Source organism: Myotis daubentonii, chromosome 20 (genome assembly GCF_963259705.1).
Source record: "Myotis daubentonii chromosome 20, mMyoDau2.1, whole genome shotgun sequence".
Classification (NCBI taxonomy): Eukaryota; Metazoa; Chordata; class Mammalia; order Chiroptera; family Vespertilionidae; genus Myotis; species Myotis daubentonii.
In genome coordinates this window covers 2,978,687-2,996,410 of record NC_081859.1, presented here as the reverse complement: position 1 = coordinate 2,996,410, position 17,724 = coordinate 2,978,687, and the positions used below count along the sequence as shown (strand labels likewise).

Genomic DNA, 17,724 nt, shown 5'->3' with positions numbered 1-17,724 from the left:
TGCTAACCCACAGCCACACAGCCAAATAGCAGCAGAAGCAAGGTTTGAAACCAAGATGCCCACGGCAATGCCCACGGCAATGCCCACACTCTCCCCTTGCAGCATACGGAGTCCTAAAAAAAACTTGTACTTGATAATCACCAGAAAAGACCTAAACTAAGAAGACTCCGATTCATATAGATAGATAGATAGATAGATAGATAGATAGATAGATAGATATAGATAGATAGATATACAGATATACACACACACACATACATACATATACATACAGACTAGAGGCCTGGTGCATGAATTTGTGCACAGGTAGGGTCCAGCCGGCCCGCCCCGATGGGGGCCGATGGGGGCCGATGGGGCCGGGCCAGCAGGGTGGGAGGAGGGGACGTGGGAGGTTGGCCAGCCGACCCCGCCCCCAATTGGGGTGAGGGCCAATCGGGGGCCAGGCTGGCTGTGGGGAGGGGTCGAGGGAGTTTGATCCGGCTGGTTGGCCACCGCAGTGCGCGTCATAGTGACCGGTCATTCTGGTCATTCCATCGTTCTGGTCGCTTGGCTTTTATACACATAGATTTTTTTATTTATTTCAGAGAGGGAGGGAGAGAGATAGAAATAGAAACATCAATGATGAGAGAGAATCATTGATCAGTTGCCTCCTGCACATCCCCTTCTGGGGGGGAATTGAGCCCACAACCTGGGCTTGTGCCCTTGGCCAGAATCAAACCTGGGACCCTTTCGTCCACAGGCCGACACGCTATCCACTGAGCCAAACCGGCGAGGGCCTCCACCGACTCTTAAGAACCCAGCCAACACTGCAAAGCTGCCATTGCCCCAGACATTTTTGCAGAAAACAAGGATAACAGCACATCTTTCATATTATTGAAAGAAAGGAATCACCAGCCAAGAATAATATACCCAGAAAAGTTACCCTTTAGCGATGGAGAAACAGAAGCTTGTAGATGGGTCCCGTGGCCACACCTGTCCAGCCCGGGCCAGCTGGCAATTTTAATGGAGCAAGATTCAAGTTCATGGTTGTCTGTTAGAATTCCAATGCCCTGAGCCCCTTGTTAATTGAGTAGGAAACAAGGGGAATTTGAAGGAGATTAAGCTAAATATTTATACTGCTTTGGCTGAATAGCAGAGAAAAGCAGGATTTTTTCCCCCTAAGGATCTGGCTACCCACGTTATCACTTACAATTATCTTATAATTAGATTGATATTTTGCAACACAGAAATCTGTAACCCTGACATTTAAACGCCTGCTCTTCGCTGATGGGAAAGAGGGAGCAGAGACCAATTATTTGTGTCGCTTGTTTGGCAAAATCCTGTTTTCAAGGAGACTTAACATTTATTAAGCCACTAAACTGTCCAAATCTAAAATATTCCCGTCTTCTCGGCAGCGGTCACATCCCATCACCCACGCCGCCTAAAAATACCGTTTCCCATAAGGCAGTGCAACCACAGGGGCGATTAGGAGGCAATGAAGTCCCCGGTAGCCTCTGCTTTGCACGCCCGCACGTCCTTCCCGTCAATCAGATTCGGGAAGGTTGGAGGTGAAAACGAAGGCGATAAAATCCAGGCCGCCCCATCCTCATCTTTCCCACAAATGGCACTCACTGACAGCAGCAACTTGGGGAGGAAGCAGCTCAACCGTGGGAGACTCAAGTTCATGATCACCCCAAGTTCATCACGAACGTATTACTCATGACAGGCCTCTGTGTGCGCTTCTCGGTGGAAATATCTTAGCTGATGCTCCTATTCTACCTCAAAACGCATGTCAGTATGTGTGTCACCGGGGGACAAACAGGTCTGCACTTGACTCAGACTCAGGTTTACAGTATTTACAGTAGACGACACCCCTCAGTCCAGAAAGGTGCTTGTTTTTGTTTGTTTGTTTTTGTTTGCAGTTTCCTTTTGATTTTATTTTTATTTTCTTCCGCGCTGGTTTCTGGTGTACAGCCTAGTGGCTAGACAATCATATACATTGTGCACCGTGTTCCCCCTCGATATTTTCGGCACCCCAGCCGGCACAGAGGGGCGCTTTTAAATAATCTGGTTCAGAGAAGGCATTCCAGTTTAACATCCGTTCAAAAATGGTAAGACATTTCTCCTTCTGCCGGTGCCTGCCTCCCCTCCCAGGCCCTGAATTTAGAAACCTGAAGGCCAATAGCTCAGGCCGTGGAGATGATCTGTTTGCAAACATCCCTTCCTTGTCTCGTGGGACTTCCTCTTGCTATCACCTGTAACTATTGTTCACGTCAACACCCTGAACCCAGACAGATCAACATAACTAAGGTTCAACGTGCCAAAGGTGGCCCTGGCTGGTGTGGCTCAGTGGATAGAGCGTCGGCCTGTGGACTGAAGGGTCCCAGGTTCAATTCCGGTCAAGGGCACAGGCCCAGGTTGCAGGCTCGATCCCCAGTAGGGGGCGTGCAGGAGGCAGCCGGCCCATGATTCTCTCTCATCATTGATGTTTCTATCTTTCTAGCCCTCTCTCTTCCTCTCTGAAATCAATAAAAACATATTTTAAAAACAAAACAAAACAAAAAAAAACACAAAATGCCCAAGGTTACTTTTTATGACGGTGTTTAACGGGGGCGCTACGGACACCCTCACGGTTGACCAGATGGGATAATTCTGACGGAACGAATGCACCGAATTCGTGTAGGAAATGTCAGAGAACGCGTCCCTAAGAGGCCAGTCCTGTCTGCCCCTCAATCTCTTCCAAAGAAACGAGTTACGCCCCTTTCGTACAGGTGTGTCTGTTTTCACAGAACAGGCTTGACCTTGACAATGTCTAGGTCAAGGCAATCCACCCAGATGGTCCTCCTACGAAGGTGAGACCCCCCCGCTGGGCATCCAGGTAAGAAAGGCCGCGGGTCCCATCTTGCTCTTTAAGAACAAAGCAGTGTTAACCCTTAAAGACTAACCTCTGCCAGGAGCTCATATGTACCAACATCCTGGACCCCTTGGCACAGCGGATACCAAGTTTAAAGGCACCTGTCTCAGTGAGTGTCCATCCCAGGTCCTCCAACGAGGTCTCTTCTCCCAAAGGCACCGCGCTCTCTCTTTTCCAGCTAATCTGAGCAGCATCTTAGGCTGGGCCGAGCCAGCACGGCCATGGGTGAACCTGAGAGGGGGCGGTGAAGGATTTAGAAAAGACAGACGAGAGAGTAAAGCTGGGGCTAGGTGGGACACTGCCCTCTCTGATGGAGAGACAGCACCAGGCCTGCAAGCGAGTCTTTATTTTGTAGCCAGATTCCACGAGGCAAAGCAAGGGTGTGGTTACAAAGATCTCGGGGGTTTCGAGCCTACTCAATGACGTGCACCTCCCGCAGCCCATATCACTCAGCCACGTGGGCCCACAGGTTCGGACCACGAGGTCAAGCTCACAACCACAGCCTGTGGCTACCACTGTGCTGGGACTCGCACGTGGCTTTGCCACGAGAGGTTCGTGCCCTCTCCTCAGGCCCAGGCTTGAACCTGTTCACACGCGGTTGCCGCGCTCCCCACAGTATAAATCAACAAATTTGGGAAGGCAGGTATTTGGTCCATATGGATTTTTTAAAAATACCTTTGACGTCCAATATGCTTCACGCTCAGTGAAAAAGCTACGGGCAAACATCTGAGACGGAGCAGGCACCACCCTGACTGGGAGGTGGCATCACCATGCCTGTATCCTTCACTCTGGCGGCTCTCGCTCCCCCTGGACGAACACACAGCTCCACCCGCTGTCTTCCCTAACATCACTACGGAATTCTTCATAAAACAGACAAAAAAAAAAAAAAATCCCTGGAATTCTCCGGCTATTGGGAGGAATTCCTATAATCCATATGATGATGATCCAAACAGAGAGAGACAACCGATGAACAAAATAAACCCACACATCTGAGCTCTTTGCTGTGTATTCCACTTGGGGAACCACTCACTGTTTCCTATCCCTCACAAGGATGTTTTTTAATAGATTTTTATTGATTTCAGAGAGAAAGGGAGAGGGAGAGAGAGAGAGAGAAACATCAATGATGAGAGAGAATCATGGATAGGCTGCCTCCTGCACGCCCCTACTGGGGATGGAGCCTGCAAGCCCGGCATGTGCCCTTGACTGGAACTGAACCGGGGACCCTGCAGTCCGCAGGCCGACACTCTATCCGCTGAGCCACACCAGCCAGGGTGCAAGGATGTTCTTAGGGATCACTCGCAGGCCACCAGGATAAAATGGACACAGTTTACGAAGATCTTCAGTGCGTGGAAGTCATCAGGCACAGTAAACAAGAGGTGGCCTGGCAGGGCAGGGGGAGGCGTAGTTCAGAGCCCACTTGCAAGGACACTGTGAATAGCGGCGCAGAGGTGGGAAACTGGCGAGAATCGATAGAACAGCAAGTTCTCCATGCGTCCTCTCAGCAGTTATTGAGCAATGTTCTGGGGGACCGAAGGTCTTTTCTAAACCTTTGATGGACTTCCTGATTCATAAGCATTTGTAACACAGGGCTTACTCTTTGATTCCGGGGAGCAGATGTACTCTCCTAATACATCTATTTGGCCTACGCCCCTCTCCAGATGAATATTGACAACTGCCTAACCTGAATACCCTTTAAAGTTAAAAATAAAATTTGATGATTCATTAAAAAAAAAAAGAAGAAGAAGAAAACGCGGCCTCTACTGAGAGGATATTCCATGCAAAGACCACAAGTGATACAAAAGTCAGAGGCAACATGGTCACAGGAAATCCATGATGCCATGTGGTATGTGCACACAGACACGGACCATCGGACTTGGTAACTAGCAAATGATAACCAAGGACAATGCGTTTCTTAATATAAATTATCTGGTGGTTATTTGTACCGAACTGGGTTGTTTTTTCCCAATGATGGTTTATCAGGGAAATCTTTTCTAAAAATAAATCATACATGTCATGAAACCTAAGCAAAGAGCTAATAAGAGGAGGTCAACATGAGAAGCACAAGCAGTTCTAAACTTAACCAGCAAAAATAAATAACACTTAAAAGAATGAGGCATTGGATTTCTCGGTGAAGTCATTATAGCCTATTCATTTACAAGTAGCACTGAACACAATTTGGTGCTAGACAATTTATGCAGTAAATTCAAAATTAGCAACCGGAAGCGCAGGTACACGAAATAATCCAGTAACTGTTCCTAAAACACCTAGCCTCCTTTGTTTTCACGATAATTGACTAAATAAGACACATGGATTGATGTCCTGTACGATTTCTTTCTAATCAGGATAACTCAGTCGTCTGATCAATTCAGCCCCAATCTGTTCTGTGAAACACAGAAAAAATGTAGTTTGACCTATCTAGCCACTGTAATTTCACACCCAAAAGTTCAACTCTCCAACCAAAGGACTTGTATGCATGCATATAAGCATAACCAATGGACATAAGACACTGGGGGATAGGGGAGGCTAGGGGACTGTCAAGGGCGGGGGGGAAAAAAAGGACACATATGTAATACCCTTTGTAATACTTTAAGCAATAAAAAAAAAAAAAGTTCAACTCTCCACAAGACACGCACCTATAAGATAGAAGCATTCATGCTCATATCTTGCATAACACAGAATTCAGAATCACACCAAACAATAAAAGTCTTATAAATTATTTTAAAACACACAACTGCCCCCCCAAATAGTTCTTCTCAGAACCAACTCCGCATAGAATGAGCAAATATCCAGTTATCTCAATCAATGTAGGAATACAATAGCAATCATCTAGGCTCAAGTGGATTCTTTTCTTGCTTTATCCATTTGGGATGCTTTAGGGCTAAACCAGGCAATTAATCTCTTCTTGTTTTCTATCATAATACTCCGTCACAGACACATAGAACTGTCTTCCCAGGTACACAGCATAGCGCTGTCCTTGAGGCCAGAGAAAAATCCCAGCTCATCAGGTCGACGTGCCCATGCACTTCCACAGCAAAGCCGTAACAATATTCCCTCCACACATTCATCATCACCTCTGCCTGATCCTGGGCCCCACAGAAGGGAAGTTTGGATTTGTCCTGACCCTCGAACTCAGGGGTGGGGAACGTCGTGCCCGAGGGCCCTGCAAGGCCCACGAAATCATCTGGCCTGGTCCTGCCAAGGCATTAGGGGCGAGTGAATGAAATGTCTGCCCGGATACAGCAAGCTAGTGTTTCAGTTGACCGTTCTCTCTATGGTGATCTTAGGGGACTGTCTAGGGCGGGGGGATAAAATGGATACATATGTAATACCCTTTGTAATACTTTAAGCAATAAAAAAAAAAAATCATAATAACTAAAAAAAAAAAAAAAAAAAAAAAAAAAAGAAATATCCAAATGGCCCTGGGCAGAAAAAAAAAAAGGTCCCCCATCCCCTGCTCTAACTGAACCATCCATGGAAACTCGCCCTGCCTGTTCAAGGAACTCATGCTAATCAAAGTCCTTTAAAACGTTCCTGGTTTCAAAGTATGGTTTCCTTTTAACCATTGCTAAGGTTAACTAAAGAAATCTTGCCCAATAGGCACTACAGATCATACGCTAAAGAAAAAAAAAAATAATAATCCCAGCATAAAAGGCAATAGAAACAAGTAGTACAAACGTTGCATAAAGAACACAGCTTCCTTAACTTTAGTAATAATACTGATTGGCACCAGAGTGAAGTTACCTACGCAATCACTCTGAAGCGTGCACAATATTCAAATATATCTTTGTTGGAGTGGCTCGGTATCTAGAAATGTGTTGCTGATAGCACCGTTGTCAAATGCAGAATGCTTTCAGATTGGTTTGTGGCAAAAACAAAACAAAACAAAAAAAACTCTCTATTATATAAAGATCTATTTATTGGGCATATGGCACGATAACATAAATACCCACAAGCAAAATTATAAAAATAACACCAAATAAAAAAATAATTTAGGCTATGACAAACACCAGCAGAATTGTGTGGTTAGGAGGAAAACCATTAAGCCGTCCATACACTCACAGCCACACTCTTGCCACAGGACAGCACAGCAGGCTTATTTTCATTTCTCACGGTGAGCTTTTATATTATTATAACCCAAATGCCTATAAGGACAGTAGAGAAAACGCTGCTAAACGTTAAGAAGGATGCTGCAAAATCATGTGCGTGACGCCCAAGACTACGGGGGACGCTCGCATGTTCTGCTATGGCTGAATACAGATCCCAGGCTGTGGAATCGCCCAGAAGTGTGAGGACACAGCTGGCTGCATCTGCATCTCTGATGAGGACACCAGCTTGTCCTCCAGCGCAGGCGCTGGGGTTCAGGAAACCCACCCGGGGCCAGAAAGTTGGTCATTACTTTCATCGCCGGGAAAATTCCCAGGAAGCCAGCTCCCCCCCTTTTTCCAAAACAGCCTTACCTTTCTGTACACCAGCATGTTGGGGGACTCGTCCGCCACCCCGTTGCTGGTCTGCCCGTAGTAGTTGTTCCCTTGGGCCATGTCACCCCCACACTGGGTCGGCTCTGGGGTGCAGGAGTCCGCCTGCAAGGGAAGGGTCAGGGGGACTTCAGTGCGCCCCGAAGGGCAGCGCTCCAGGCGGCGATGCTCGATGCGCCCTCAGCACCCACCGCACCCCCCCATCCACCTGGACGGCGCTCACCTGCCGGGGCTCCAGGAGGGGGTGGCCCAGGCCCAGGGACAGTTTGTTGTTTCCTAATTGGATTTCTATCCACAGCACAACCCCCCCCCCCGACCGCCCCCTCCCCCAGGCCCAGGGGACTGACTGTAAGGCGCGACCACCTTTGGGTGAAAGCAGTCCTTGCGCTATAGCTTCACATGCAGTTGGTTTTCTGGAAACTCGTTTTTAAAAGAGTTTGCTGCTCAGCTGAAAAGAATCCCAGGGCTCCCATGGCCACGCCAGGGAGTTTTCTCTCCCAAACCTGCCTGCCCTCTTCCTCCCCCAAAGGGCGAGAGGCGCCACCCGTGCGCACACTCCGTCCCGGGTGTCGGTCTCGTGCCCCCCAGTCCCCCCCACGCGCGGGCGTCGGCGATGCCCTTCCCAGGGCAGGTGTGTACCCCCCCCCCCCGGTCCCCGCGCCTCCCCCACCCGGGGCTCCTGCGCCTTCACCTGCCCGCGCCGCCGGCCACCGCTGCGCCCCGGGGAGCAGGGCGGTCCCGCCCGGCCCCAGAGAAGATCCGAAGACACCCCGGCCCCGGGCACCGGGGGAGCCCAGCCCGCCCGCCCTCGCCTCGCTCGCCGCGGGGAGCCACCCGCCCCGGCGCCCCGAGCCCACAGGAGGGAGCAGCCCCGCGCCGCGGCCGCAGGGACCGGGCACCGCAGGGCGCGGGTGGGTGCGGGGCGGGGGCCGCGGGCTGGGTGGCGCCGCCTCCTCGCTCCGCGCGCCCCCCGTTACCTCTCCGCCAAGGTCACGGCCCCGCGGCGTCTCGCTCCTGGGCGGGCGGCGTCAGCGGGCGGCGAGGCCGGGCCGCTGCATCACACGCGCCCCCGCCGCTCCGGCGACCGCCACCCTCGCCGCCGCCGCGCGCAGGCGGCTCCCAGCCCGGCCGCTGCCTCCTCCGCTCCGGCTGCCGCGCGGGGACCGCCGAGCGCGCGCCCAGCCCAGACGCCCGCCCGTGCGCGCGCCTGCGAGGAGGCGGTCACGTGGCGCCCGGCGGCCGGAGGTGGCGGCCGGTTGGGCTCCGCGCGGCAGGACCACGCCGCCTGGCCGCCCCGCCGCCCCACCTTCCCGCCCCGGGGGAGACCTGCCCGCGTTCTCGCACACCCCGCCCGCCCGGGTGTGCGCGCCGCTCAAGGCCTGGAGATCCAGTGTAAGGCGGAAGGGAGGAAGGGAGGAAGGGCCATGGATGGGAGTGTGGATGGATGGGAGGGTGGGTGGATGGGTGGGTGGATAGATAGGTGGAAGGATGGGTGGGTGGGTGGGTGGATGGATGGATGGATGGATGGATGGATGGATGGATGGATGGATGGATGGATGGATGGATGGATGGATGGATGGATGGATAGGTAGATGGATGGGTGGGTGGGTGGATGGATGGGTGGGTGGGTGGATGGATGGATGGATGGGTGGGTGGGTGGGTGGGTGGATGGATGGATAGGTGGATGGATGGGTGGATGGGTGGGTGGATGGATGGGTGGGTGGATGGGTGGATGGATGGGTGGATGGATGGATGGATGGATGGATGGATGGATAGGTGGATGGATGGATAGGTGGATGGATGGATGGATGGATGGATGGATGGATGGATGGATAGGTGGATGGATGGATGGGTGGATGGATGGGAGGATAAATGGGTAGTCCCTACCTTCTGTTCTAAATACTACTATCTAAATCGACATTACATACACCCTAGTCTGACCCATCTCCCACTCTTCCCCAACTCCCAAAATATTTCCAGTGTGCTCTCCGGTAAGGCCTCTTCGCTCTGCCACCCCAGGGCATTTGCACTGGCTGCTGCTCTGCCTGAGGCCCCTCCCTCAGATTTCACTCCCTTTCCTTCTTCATTTTTTTTACTCCAATGGCACCCTCTCCATGCAGCCCCCTCTGAATACCATTCCTCTTTAACTCCTGTGATGTGTTTGCTCTCAGAGCATTGATCACCTTCTAACATAGTGAACAACTTACTTATTAGCTACGTTTAGTGTCTGTCTCCCCTGGAAGAAATTAAGTTTTATGCGCTCAGGGATTTTTTTTTTTTTTTCTCCTCTGCTCTGCTGTATCCCCAGGGTCTAGAACAGGATCTGACATAGAGTTGGCACCCGCTCGGTATCTGCTGATTTCTTGAGTAAATCAATCCATGAACATGGTTCTGGTGGAAAGACTGGGTGGACTAGAATCACACAGACAACAACGTTGGACAGAACTGAATTAGCATCAGAAAAGGGAACCCTCGTGCACTGCTGGTGGGAATGCAGGCTGGTGCAGCCACTGTGGAGAACAGTTTGGAGTTTCCTTTAAAAATTAAAAATCGAACTGCCATTAGACCCAGTGATCCCACTTCTAGGAATATACCCCAAGAAGTCAGAAACACCAATCAGAAAGGACATATGCACCCCTATGTTCATAGCAGCACAATTTACCATAGCTAAGATCTGGAAACAGCCTAAGGGCCCATCAGCAGAGGAGTGGATAAAAAAGCTGTGGTACATTTACACCATGGAATACTACGCTGCTGTAAAAAAACGAAAGAACTCTTACCCTTTGCAACGGCATGGGTGAACCTGGAGAGCATTATGCTAAGTGAAATAAGCCCGTCAGAGAAAGACAAGTATCACATGATCTCACTCATACGCGGAATCTAATGAACCAAATAAACTGATGATCAGGAATCAGCCCAGAGACAGAGTAGCATGAACAGACTGTTGAACCTCAGAGGGAAGGAATGGGAGGGTGGGCGGGAAGAGATCCGTCCATGAACTTGTGTGCAGATATGCATCAGCCATGGACACAGACAATGGAGTGGTGAGGGCCTGGGGTGGGGGGACAGGAGTGGGCTGGAAGAAGTTAAGGGTGGGGAAAAGGGGACCTATAAAATGCTTTCAACAATAAAGATTGAAAAATAAAAATTTTCAAAATAACACTGAATTAGCATCAAGTTTCACCGGGATGGAACGGATCTGCCCTTCACAGCTGCTTCCTGTCTCTTAAAGGGGAAGAGTGACTTTTTTTCCCCCACCACACGCCCACTTCACAGAGGAATGCTTTGAGAATTAATTAAACAGTAATGTGGAGAGCGCATTTTGAATTTCAAAGAGAAAGCATTTCATTAATTTGAGGCTTTTATTGTGTGAAAGAATTGTGAACCATACAGGGGCAAGTAAAAAGACGAGAACAATGTTAGAGGAATTATACTGTTCACAGTACTACGTTGGCATTTCCTGAGATAATTGATTTGAAATATAAGCAGAGGGAAAAGAAAAAGAAAAAAAGTGGTTTGAGAAATCTTACCCCAAATGACAGATTTTTTTAAAAAAATACCTCCTGCCCTAACCGGTGTTGCTCAGTGGATAGAGCGTCGGCCTGCGGACTCAAGGGTCCCAGGTTCGATTCCGGTCAAGGGCATGTACCTTGGCTGCGGGCACATCCCCAGTAGGGAGTGTGCAGGAGGCAGCTGATTGATGTTTCTCTCTCATCGATGTTTCTAACTCTCTATCCCTCTCCCTTCCTCTCTGTAAAAAACCAATAAAATATATAAAAAAAAATACCTCCTTCTTTGGCGTCAATTCTCAATTAGTGATAGCATAAGGCCCTCCTTGATGAATTATTCTCCACTTCCCCATCCTTTTATCCATTTTATGGCCATTTCCCAGCTCATTGGAACTCCCACATCAATGTCAGAGGGCGGACAAAGAAAAAAAAAGAGAGAAACAAAAATTCTCCTCATTGGGAGCTTATTTCTCTCTCCTTCCTGTTGAAATGTTTAAATTCTGATTTAGATTATTTCCCAATGGACACACTTCTCAAATGTTATGCATTTGCCCGCCTGGCATGGCTCAGTGTTGAGCATTGATTGACCTGTGAACCAGGAGGTCACGGTTCGATTCCCGGTCAGGGCACAGGACCGGGTTGCGGGCTCCATCCCCAGGGTGGGGCGTGCAGGAGGCAGCCGGTCCATGATTCTTACTGCCAGGCACTTAGCTATTCATTGAAGGACCAACTAAATGAATCTGGAGGGAAACGGCCAGGAAGAGGAAGCCGCTCAAGCTACCGTGATGCCTGCGAGAGAGATTTTGACCATGAAAGAGAAAGCTTGGGTGATTTGTGATAATTATCTTAAAATGTTAAATGACTCTCATGTGGGGAAAAAAACCTCACTGATCTTCAAGCTCCAGACAAATTTAAATTTAATAGGTAGAAGTTTCAGGCAGATAGATTTCAGCTCAGCACAAGGATTTGCTTTCCAGCAATTAGGGCTTCTCAGAACAGCTGTCATGAGACGGCGAGTTGCATGTCCCTGGACCCTGGTCTGAAAGGTTGTTAAGGAGATTGTCGTTACACTGAGGAAGGGGGGCAGAGAGAGAGAGAGAGAGAGAAAGAGAGAGAGAGAGAGACATCAACGAGAGAGAATCATGGATCAGCTGCCTCCTGCACACCCCACACTGGGGATGGAGCCCACAATCCGGGCAAGTGCCCTGACCAGGAATTGAATCGTGACCTCCTGGTTCATAGGTGAATGCTCCACCGCTGAGCCACGCTGGTCCGATATCTTCTTAAAGACAAACCAGACCAACACTTCCCACTTCAAGCAATTATCACAAAATCCATTTTAAATGAGGCACATAGAGTTCGAGTCAAGCACAAGGTGACTCAAAGGTCTGTTGCCAGGTAGAACAGAGTAGCTTGCAGCACACCAATAAGTAAGTCCCTAGGAAAATGACTAAAATAATTCAATAATTTTTTTAAAAAAATATCTGTTTAACTGCATGATACAGTTGCCAAAGGAGAAAGGATAAAAGGAGCCAAAATTCTGGAGGGAATTAAAAGCTGCAGAAAGGCCCTGGCTGGCTTGGCTCAGTGGATAGAGCGTCAGCCTGCGGACTGAGGGGTCCCGGGTTCGATTCTGATCAAGGGCACATGCCCGGGTTGTGGGCTCGATCCCCAGTAGGGGATGTGCAGGAGGCAGCCGATTGATAATTCTCTCTCATCATTGATGTTTCTCTCTCTCTCTCTCTCCCTCTCCCTTCCTCTCTGAAATCAATAAAAAAAAAAATTTTAAAAATAAATAAAAGCTGCCGAAAGGTAAGCTGATGTTTGGAACCGACTTTATAACTGAGGGCGTATGTCAATTCCGGTTGCAAACTAAGGGGCTGATCATTTGGGATTTCCCCAGGCAGAGGGCCACAGCTAGAGGACAGAAATCAGAAAAAAAGATAAAAGATGTAAGTCTCACAGGAGTTGAGAGACAACACTGGAAACCTGAAGAGGCAAGTAGCTGCTCTGATATAGCAACTCCTCTCCTTCCACCTGCGCCTTGTCCCAATTAAATGCGTGTGGGAGCTTTAGAATTTACGTTTCTCCAGCCAGAGGGTTTTGCCATCACACTTACCCCAGGTGGGAAAGGACTGTCAAAACCCCATGCTGAGCGTCCGCTTTCCAGACCTGGTTTTGGTAGCCATGGTCACAGCCACGCTCTGCAGGGAAGGGGGGCCTTATTCTGGCGGGAGGCACAACCCGGGGAATCAAAACCCAGGGGGACAGAGACAGAGGGAGAACCAGCACAGAGCGGCACACGGTCAGGTTGCCGCCGGCTCCGAGAAAGCTCTGGTCCGCTGCTTGTTCGCAGGAGGTGTCTGCAGGGAGGATGCTGGGGCCGTTGCCCGTGGAGCAGTCCGTTGAGGGAAAGAGGAAAGAATAAGGTATCTGGGCCCCTTGGCCGGCGGGGCTCAGTGGCTGAGCGTCCATCTAGGAACCAGGAGGTCAGGGTTCGATTCCCGGTCAGGGCTCATGCCCGGGGTTGCAGGCTCCATCCCCAGTGGGGGGCGTGCAGGAGGCAGCTGGTCCATGATTCTCTCTCATCACTGATGTTTCTCTCTCTCTCCCCCTCCTCTTGGAAATCAATAAAAAAGATATATATATTTTTAAAAAGAATAAGGGATCTGCTGGCTCTCCTTATCTTTTCTTGGTGAGATGTCCCACGCGGACGCTGACTCAGGGTCCGTCAGGCGATGGGAAGCTGACGGGAAACCAACCTCCCAGCGAAGCACGTCATCTGCCTCCTGAGTGGGGGGAGGAGCCAGCCTCTCGGGGTCCAGCTGGGCCAGATGTGGAGGCCGGAGCTGCCCTGGGGACAGGGAGGCTGTGGGAGGCGGGTTGCCCCCAGGGGCGCCTATACTGTCAGCAGGACCGGTGGTCACCGTGGCGGCAGCATGAGAGTCCCATGTGCTTGGGCTCAGCCCCGCATGCGACGGGTGGCGAGGGCTCCAGGGACATTAGCTGTCATGAGTCAAAGCCCCTACGGGTGCTGGGGGAGGTGTCCCCTCACCTCCAAAGGGACTCACAGGTCCCTGCACGTGTGTGCCAAGCGCCATCTGGCCGCCCGCTTGTCATTCCCAGCAAGGCCTTTCATCTCCTGACCCCATGGTGGAGCAAGGCCTGACCTCCGATTGCAAATACTTTCAACGGGTGGTTTGTTGACTCCCACCTGATGGTCGCCGGGGCCAGTGCCTGGCTATGGGCGATCCGTGCTGCCGTCTAAATGGCGCCAGATCCCTATCTGGAGGTTCAGCTCCGATCCCTGGAGAAAAGCACAGGGGAGCAGAGCTGTGCCGGGCCCCACGAGGTGGGCCGCTCCTGCACCCGCAGAAGCCACCGCTCTGAGGAACCTCTCCCACGTCATCTCCCAATGAATGGCTGGGTCTCGCCGGGAGGACACGCCTCCTGTCACCTCAGGGAATGACCACCAGGAAAGGCAGCTGGAAGGGGGGCCAGGAAGACAGAGGAACCCGAGGGGGGACCCCAGGGGTGGCAGCTGCCCGGCGTCTTAAGGAAAAGCGTGGGGGGCCTCTGGGAAGAGGAGGTAAGGGGAGAAGCGTTTCCTGAACCAGGGGATTGTGGCTGAACCTAGTCCAGTGGACACGGGGAGACGCCGCCCGGACCCCCCTTCACAGCCGACGCGCTCATTCCAGCCCTTGAGAAGATCAGTTCTCAGAGCATCCGCTTAAGGCAGCGGTTCTCAACCTGTGGGTCGCGATCCCTTTGGGGGTCGAACGACCCTTTCACAGGGGTCGCCTAAGACCATCGGAAAACACATCTATAATGACATATTGTTTTTGTGATTCATCGCTATGCTTTCATGATGTTCAATTTGTAACAATGACATTGGGGGTCACCACAGCATGAGGAACTGTATGAAAGGGTCGCGGCATGAGGAAGGTTGAGAACCACTGGCTTAAGCTAAACAGAGCCACCCAGCCCGGTTCATATACCCTCCCTGGGAACAGCCCAGGTCCGACGGCTGGTCCTTGAGGAGGAGGTTCAAAGGCCAGGCCCTTGGCCTCAAGCAGGACCATCCTGGAGGGTCACCCGGTTCCAGGGTTCCTTCAGGGTCAGCTGAGGTTTCTGTGGCAACTACACAGCAGGGTAGCCCTATTTGGCTTCCTCCACCACCACCATCCCTCCTCCCCCCTCTCCCCCCAGCCCCCCCCAACCCCCAGCGGTTCTTCTGAGAACAGCCCAATAAAACTCTCGCGTGCAAATGAACATTGATCATGTTTGTCAAGGAACCAACTCCAGACACGTACCTTCACAAAAACCCAGAAAAGCAGATCTTTTTAGTCCCATTTTACAGATGAGAACATTAAGCCTGAGAGGCCAAGCAACTTCCCCAAAGTGGCAAAGTCCTGGCAGGCAGCCCAAGGGTGTTCAGCCCCGGAGCCTGTGGTCCTTTCTCTCCGGTCTCTGCCTTCAGCGAGTCACAGTGACAGAGGAGAATGGAAGTTCTCAGGAAGGGCGAATGGGGGCTCCCCATGCTGTTTTAGGGGGAAGAGGCTCTCCCTGGCTTGCCCGGAGTCCTAGGATTACGGCTGCGGTCCCTTTCCTTATCTCATTCAACACCGGTCAGTAAATGTTTGTTCTCCTTTTATTAGCCCCTGAACGCTGGGGAACGAACCGGCTTGAGCTTCCTCGCTGTGTTTGCCGAGCTTCTTATAAGCTCCAGCCATCTGTTCCTCTCGGGGTAAATGGCATGTTTTCCCAGAGATCCCCTACTTTTCATAAGGACAGCCAGACGAGGGGGTTCATGGTCCTCATCCCCATCTCCCTCTTCCTCCTCCTCCTCCTCCTCCTCCTCCTCCTCCTCCTCATCATCATCATCATCATCCATATGAAAACACTGAAGCGTCTCCAGAAACGCCAGGGTGGCCACCGTCAGACACTTTTCGTCGTGTCACATGCTACCTGCCAGCAGCATATGTATCCGCTTTGGATTTAGAACTACAAAGCGAAGCAGTGATCGCAATGAATCAAACATGATTTTCGAACCCAAAAGAGCGGGGATCGCTTTTCCGGTTCAGCATATGTTAGCAGTGTCGTCTTGATTAGCTTGCAACACTGTTGTGTGTAATCTTCTCATCTGTAAAATAGAGCTAATAATGGTAGAGAGAGTGTGTGTGTGTGTGTTTGCTGATATACATACAAAGGGCTTAGCACACTGCTGTAAACATAGCCAATGCACGCTTAGAGTTACCTGTTGATGATTGGAATTTAGAAGTGGTCCTAATGGGTTTGGCTCAGTGGATAGAGCACCAGCCTATGGACTGAAGGGTCCTGAGTTTGATTCCAGTCAAGGGCTGTGCCCAGAGCCAGTAAGCCTCCATCTCGCAGATGGAACTGCCTGGTGTTCCCAGGGAGGGAGGCGGCACAGAGCCCAGTGCCCCTGGCCATGCAGGGGGCCGAGCCCAACAGGCTGCGTCTGGGCCTGTGAGGGGAGAATCGCACGGTTTTCTGCAAAAGAAACACAATCCCGTGGAAGCTCTTAAAAGATGTATGTCCTAAGTTCCCAGAGCCCTTGAAATCGCTGCAGGTGATCTGACCCAGACAATGGCTGCTCCCTCCCATCACGTCATCTAAAATGCAGGCACTTGGCTGCCTTCTACTTCGCTCATTTCTCTACTGCAGCGATTTTCAGCCATGGGACACAGACTTCTTAAAAGCTTGCAATCCCTGACTGTTTAGTCGGGGGCACTGACCTCTTTTCCCTTAGATTGCCAAATTAAAACAATGAGCCCGGCCGGCGTGGCTCAGTGGTTGAGCATCGACCTAGGAACCAGGAGGTCACGGTTCGATTCCTGGTCAGGGCACATGTCTGGGTTGTGGGCTCCATCCCCAGTATGGGGCTTGCAGGAGGCAGCCGATCCATGATTCCCATCATCAATGTTTCTATCTCACCCCCTCCCTTCTGATATCTGAAATCAATAAGAATAGATCTAAAAAATAAATAAATGAGTTACCAAGACACAATGGGCTTTTGTTTCCTCATCCGCACAGTCCCTATAGGGGCTCAGCAAAATTAAGTTTATGAGGTGTACAGGGTCGTCTGCTAGGGCGTGAGGGGAAACTGTAGAACTTCTATTTGGCCCTAGCTGGTTTGGCTCAGTGGATAGAGCGCCGGCCTGCGAACTGAAGGGTCCCAGGTTCGATTCCGGTCAAAGGCACATGATCAGTTGCAGGCTCCTCCCTGGCCCAGGCCCTGGTCAGGGCTCGTGCAGGAGGCAACCAATCCATGTGTTTCATTCACACCAATGTCTCTCTCTGTTCTCTTCCACTCTCTCTAAAAATCAATGGAAAAATATCCTCGGGTGAGGATAAATAAATAAATGAACTTAAAAAAAAAACAAGAAACAAAAAAGAACTTCTATTTGCATTTATTTTTATCATATTCTCTTTCTGAATTTCTTTTTTGCATGTGTTTTCGTGCACATGGGCGTACAACAGTACACAGATAAGTTTAAAAACTGTGTGGCCAACATGACAGGCAGGCCACAGGTTTACAGCGGCATGACTCCGAAGAACACAAAGTCCAAGCCGGGAGTTCAAATCTCCACTCTTCCATTTACTAGTCGCCTGATCCCAGGCAAATTCCTTAATTTTTCCGAGCCTAACGTCCAATCCATGTATTCCCGGTTTAAGAACAGCCCACACGCCATAAGATGGCCGTGAGGATGAAGCGCGCGCTTGGCCTGAGGCCTGGTACGAAATGAGTGTGAAAGAGATAATAGCTCTTATTACTCAACAACAAAATAGACATATCAGTTCTCTCTTGCCAAATTGTTGTGAA

The 17,724-nt window shown here is 50.6% G+C and overlaps 1 protein-coding gene across 4 annotated transcripts in view; it reads right to left on the bottom strand.

Moving 5' to 3' along the window:
- The window catches only part of RGS7 (regulator of G protein signaling 7), a 125,732-nt gene extending 117,150 nt beyond the window's left edge, over positions 1 to 8,582 (bottom strand). The window contains exons 1-2 of one of the 4 annotated variants that reach the window (XM_059677746.1): positions 8,346 to 8,582; positions 7,351 to 7,473 (exon numbers count right to left, since the gene is read on the bottom strand). In XM_059677746.1, coding sequence (XP_059533729.1) covers positions 7,351 to 7,431 — 81 coding nt within the window. In that variant the 5' untranslated portion in view covers positions 7,432 to 7,473; positions 8,346 to 8,582. Of the gene's footprint in view, positions 1 to 7,350; positions 7,474 to 8,059; positions 8,175 to 8,345 lie in introns of those variants that run through there. The other 3 variants (XM_059677748.1, XM_059677750.1, XM_059677747.1) reach the window with 3 other exon arrangements.
- Between the last annotated feature and the right edge of the window lie 9,142 nt (positions 8,583 to 17,724).